General features: G+C 46.3%; 1 protein-coding gene across 13 annotated transcripts in view; it reads left to right on the forward strand.

Annotated features, from left to right (window-relative positions):
• ANAPC7 (anaphase promoting complex subunit 7) overlaps positions 1-5,658 on the forward strand; it is a 44,003-nt gene continuing 38,345 nt past the window's right edge. For 5 of the 13 annotated variants that reach the window (XR_001364062.1, XR_001364061.1, XM_014547715.1 and 2 more), the window contains exons 1-2: positions 1-474; positions 3,558-3,744. Coding sequence is in view for 9 of the 13 variants with exons in the window: in XM_014547715.1 (XP_014403201.1) it covers positions 275-474; positions 3,558-3,744 (387 nt within the window). In the remaining 4 variants the exon portion in view is untranslated. Of the gene's footprint in view, positions 475-1,500; positions 1,647-3,557; positions 3,745-5,658 lie in introns of all 13 variants that reach the window. The other 8 variants (XR_001364060.1, XR_001364059.1, XM_014547716.1 and 5 more) reach the window with 4 other exon arrangements.

Here is a 5,658-nt window from a genome sequence, read left to right on the forward strand (position 1 = left end):
TAGACATTATTATGAATTTCTGAGACACACAAATTCCTCCCGTATTCATTTCAATTGAACATGTATTTACACTCAGGTGCCTTTTGTTCTCAGCGCACTGTAAGTCCCCAATAAAGTGTGCAACTTAGCATAATGACGCGGCTTTTGCTAGAACAAAGCAAACCGAAAACCAAATCATTCCACCTGTAAGGGGGCGGGGAAGAAACCGAGGTATTTATTCAGGCAACTTCAGTAGTCGCCTATTTTCCTGGGGGCGGTGCCACTGGTGGACCCGATGGACCCAGCCGCGGCCGCCATTTTGGGGTCTTCCCTAAGGATCTCCTACCGGCTTTTCGTGCCGCTGCCACCGCTCCCCGCGGCCTTGCCGGGCAGGATGAATGTGATAGACCACGTGCGAGACATGGCGGCCGCGGGGCTGCACTCCAACGTGCGGCTCCTCAGCAGCTTGTTACTTACAATGAGTAATAACAACCCGTGAGTGGAGGCGGGGAGCGGCCGGGGGCTGAGGAGAAAGCGGCGCCTGTTGGGGAGCGGGGGCTGAGGGGGCCTCGGGACTGCGGGGAGGAGGGCCCGAACTCCTTGCGGGGAACGTGTCGAGTGGCGGCGGCGGCTTCAAGAAATGCCAGGCGGAGGCTCTGAGGGCGACCCTGGCGAGGGTGCCCCGGAAAGTTGAGGGCGTAGGGGTTTCCTGAGGTACCTGCTGCCGGGCACGGCGACTGTCACGTCGCCGGGCTGCTTCCTCTCTTCCCAGCGCCTTCCCGAAGAACGTTTTCTCCTTCGGCGAAGCGCAGAGGCCCCGCGCCTCCTGCTTTCATACCGTCGGCCCGCGTTTGAGACGGCCTTCCCCCCGGAGGGTGTGAGCAGGGTCCGCTTCCTCGCCCCAGCGAACCCCTGAGAATGGAGACACCCCGGGAGGAGGGGAGGGGCCCCTTTCCTGCGGTCAGAGCTGCCTGGTACTGAGTCTTAACGACGGCAGAGGCGCAGGGCTCTCTTTGCAGCCTTGAGGGCTTAAATGTCTTCATTTTAAGGTCCTTCCCAGGGCCAGCGAGGCCAGACACCTCCCTCCCCAGTGTAATCTCACGGCCCCTGCTCACTGCGCTCCAGCCAGGTCCCTCCCTGTCTGTTCTTTCCGACGCTGAGCACGCCCGGCCGGTCCTCAGCTCAGGGCTTTTGCATTTGTCTTTCTGCTCAGAGTTTTTCCCTTAGACCCGCCTCCTCACATAGGTTTCAGCACAGAAATCCCTTACTAAGAATTCTCAGCTCCTCAGAGTTGTTCCTTCACCCTGTCCTATACTTTGCCCTGTTTTATAGTCTGCGCATCACTTTACTTTTAAAAACGGTGATGTAATTGACATGTAACATTTATATTAATTTCAGGTGCACAGCGTAATAATTCTGTATATATTGTGTTAGGAGCACCACAATAAGTCTAGTTAACATCCATCACTACGCGTAGTTACAGGTGGGGTTTTTTTTTTGTTTGTTTTTTTTTCTGGTGAGGACTTTGAAGATTTGTATTCCATGTCACCCTGTTAAAGAACACATCTCCTGACGAAGTCGGCCCAATGCCTGTGTACAATAAGCACTCAGACATTTACTGCACGTGCTAAAGGAGTGCATACATCCTTAAGAAGGTGAAATACCCTGTAAGTTCACACATCTAGGAAGTGGAGGAGCCGTAATGTCTGGATTTTGGTCCTTTAGACTCTAAGGGTCTCCATTCTGACCAGGACAGCCTGCTGTCTCTAAATGGCATTATCATGAAACTAGAGGCCCGGTGCACGAATTCGTGCATGGGTGGGGCCTGTCCAGCCCCATCAGTGTGTGGGGGGCTGATTGGGGTGGGGCTGTCCAGGGGGAGGGGCCCCCTGGTTGAACTCTGGTTGAACTCCTGGTCCAGGGGACAATTTGCATATTACTCTTTTATTATATAGGATTTTCTACTCAGGGTGGACCCATTTGCATTTGGCCTGCTCGTGAAGCTGTATAGGGCAGAGAAGAAAGGCCCCTTGGATGTTTCCATTGCAGCTGCTCTCCCATTTCATTCCCATTAGGGTGCTAACCCATCATTTTGCCACTGTCCACGTAGTGTTGACAGGGAGGAGCCCTGGTCTGTCAGCCTTCTGTTTATTCTGGAGCCTTTCACTTGGTTCTGAGTGATTTGTCAAGGAACAGTTTCCACCATTGGGAATCTGTGCAGGAGTTAGTCATTGTCCTTGGTTCTTGAAGATGTTACAAGGTAGTTAGAAGCAGTCTGATCCTCTGACTAGACTTCGTATTAGGTTAAACTGGCAGTTAACTAGTTTCCAGAGGCATTTAGATTCTGACCTTTATCATTTATATTTTCAAATTTCTTACTGAATTGACAATACAATACAGTAAAAAAAAAAAAATTCAAACAAAGCAGAAAGGGTCTGCAGATAAGTACCTGTCCCTGAGTCTTGAACCTCACCCCATTTCCCTTCTCCAGAGGCAAACAACATTAAGTTTCTCACATATCATTCCAGAGATAACGTAAGTAGGCATGTATGTTATAATATATAATATATAAATATACATAAGTATCTAAATGCTTCCTGAGTATAGTAACATTTTCTATCCAATCTTATTTCTCATTAAATACACTGTCCTTAAGCCCCTGAGACTTAAGATAAAAATTCTCCAAGTGCTTATAAAGTTTACTTTTGTGTATAAAATAAAATAAAAAACCTTTATCAAATAAGACTAATCCGCCCTGACTGGTTTGGCTCAGTGGATAGAGCGTTGGCCTGCGGACTGAAAGGTCCCAGGTTCGATTCCAGTCAAGGGCATGTGCCTTGGTTGTAGGCACATTCCCAGTAGGGGGTGTGCAGGAGGCAGCTGATCGATGTTTCTCTCTCATCGATGTTTCTAACTCTCCCTCTCCCTTCCTCTGTAAAAAATCAATAAAATATACTTTAAAAAAAAAGAAGACTAATCCTCTTTCTATCCCACTCTATTCCATTAGCTTATCCTCTTCTATTTCCATATTTCAGTATTTCTATTTTCTTCAGGATTTGAAGAGTTTTCAGTTCCCTACAAACCTCTTTTCAGTACTTTCCTAAAAAGGATTCAACTGATGAACTTTCTCTTCTAAGTTTTCAACCCTTCTGTGGTAATACTATTTAAATCATTGTGATTGTTCTTCTTTGTCTTATCCTAAAAATTGATGTTACTATAAGAGAGAATGGATATCAAACTGTTAAATTAAGTCTTGGGTTAAAGGAGAGGAGGAAAAGATATATTACATTTCTCTTTGTACACCTTTGTAGAGTTATACAAAGAGATTTAAAGATATCATTGCTTTTATAGTAAGTAAAGGAAATATTTAAGGCAATTTTCTAGTTGTGTTGACCATATTAGCATAGAGTACGCCTCATCCCTCTAATTTTAGGAACTAGCACTTAAGGCACATTTATTTTTTTGGAAACTGTCATTACATAAGGCTGTGTGCTAGGCTTGGACAATAAGGGCAGGCATGTACTTTCTAACATTTCAAAAACAACCCATGTAGGGGGTATCCTTTCTTTGTTTTCTAGTGAGTTATTCTCCCCATCTCAGAAGTACCAGCTTTTGGTGTATCATGCAGATTCTCTCTTTCATGATAAGGAATATCGGAATGCTGTGAGCAAGTATACCATGGCTTTACAGCAGAAGAAAGCCTTAAGTAAAACTTCAAAAGTGAGACCTTCAACTGGCAATTCTACATCCACTCCACAGAGTCAGGTAATTGGAAATACAAAGTGTGATTTTGGTGGGGGAGGGCTGGGAGCGAGAGAGACTAAAAGAATTTATAAGACTGATGTGGAAGATGTAAAATAAAATGTAATTTTAAAGGGGACTTGACTGGAGAAACAAAGATGAAAAACCACTTAGATGAAAGAATGCATCCAACCAAGCATTTAGGGCTAAAAGCAAAATTCACTCTGGATGAATCTAAAAATGGAATTAACTATGAATTTTCTGGGTTCTAACCAACGTCATGCATTGTTCCTCTCTTTCATACAAACAGAACTTAAAATCTAGTGTTTTTATAATGTTAATGAAAATATAACTTTAAAATGTAACTCAAATTTTACGACTGTGAATACCTGGGGAAATATATGGGAAATCTGAAAATTCCTGCCAAGTTTTGATAGTTGCTTAAGAATTAGTTAAATAAATGAAGGGGGGTTATAATTTTACCATTTGGTGGAGCCATCCCATTGCTAGAAATTAACCATATAGTAGACTCACAAAAGATTTATAGGATATATAATTAAGGTTGCTTATTGCAGCATTGTTTATAATGGTAAGAAACGGAAGCAAAAGTGTTCATTAGTTAGGACTAGTTAAATTATAGTTTAGCTATAAGATGCAATATGATGGAACTATTAAATGAAAAATGAGATAAATATATGTGCTAATTTGGAAAGCCTGTATATATTAGTAAAGAAAAGTTTTGAAGCAGTGTGTTCAATACTCCCTGTTTGTGTGTTTGTTTGTTGTTAATCCTCACCTGAGGATATATTTTTTCCATTGATTTTAGAGAGAGTGGAAGGGAGGGTGAGAGAGAGAGAGAGAGAGAGAGAGAGAGAGAAACATCTATGTGAGAGAGACACATCGATTGGTTGCCTCCCACACACACCCTGGACCTGACTGGGGCCAGGGACCGAACTTGCAACCCAGGTATGTGCCCTTGACTGGGAATTGAACTCGAGACCCTTCAGTGCATGGACCTGTGTTCCAACCACTGAGCTACACCAGCCAGAGCAATTAACACATTTTCAAGGTTGATCTATGTTATAGAATTAATCAGTTCTTCATTCCTTTTTACTCCAAATAATATTTCATTTTATGGTTATATCATATTTTAACTATTGGACATTTGGATTGTTTCCATTTTTTGCTTATAATTAACTAGAGACCTGGTGCATGAATTCGTGCATGGGTAGGGTCCCTTGGCCTGGCCAGTGATCGGGGCTGATCAGGGCCGGCTGGCCAGGGGGAGGGACTGCGGGAGGTTGGCTGTGGGAGCGCACTGACCACCAAGGGGGCAGCTCCTGCATTGAGCGTTTGCCCCCTGGTGGTCAGTGCGTGTCATAGCTACTGGCTGGTCATCTGGTCATAACGGTCACTTAGGCTTTTATATATAGACTAGAGGCCCGGTGCACAAAAATTTGTGCACTCGGGGGGAAGGGGGGGTCCCTCAGCCCGGCCTGTGCCCTCTCGCAGTCTGGGACCCCTCGGGAGATAACAACCTGCTGGCTTAGGCCTGCTCCCAGGTGGCAGAGGGCAGGCCCAACCCTAGGTGCAGCCCCTGGTCGGGCTCAGAGCAGGGCTGATTGGGGAGTTGGGGCACCGCCCCCTGTCATGCACAGAGCAGGGCGGATCGGGAGGTTGTGATGCCACCCCCAGTCACGCTCAGGGTAGAGGGGGAGGTTGCGCCACCCCCTGTCACGCACAGAGCAGGGCCAATCAGGGGGTTGGGGCGCTGCCCCCGTCACACACAGAGCAGGGCCCATCATCAGGTTGGGGCGCTGCCCCCGTCACACACAGAGCAGGGCCCATCAGGGGGGTTGGGGCTCCTTACCCTGTCACGCACGGAGCAGGGTTGATCAGGGGGTTGGGGAGCTCCCCCCTGTCACGCACAGAGCAGGG

This window comes from Myotis brandtii, unplaced genomic scaffold (assembly GCF_000412655.1).
Source record: "Myotis brandtii unplaced genomic scaffold, ASM41265v1 scaffold482, whole genome shotgun sequence".
NCBI lineage: Eukaryota > Metazoa > Chordata > Mammalia > Chiroptera > Vespertilionidae > Myotis > Myotis brandtii.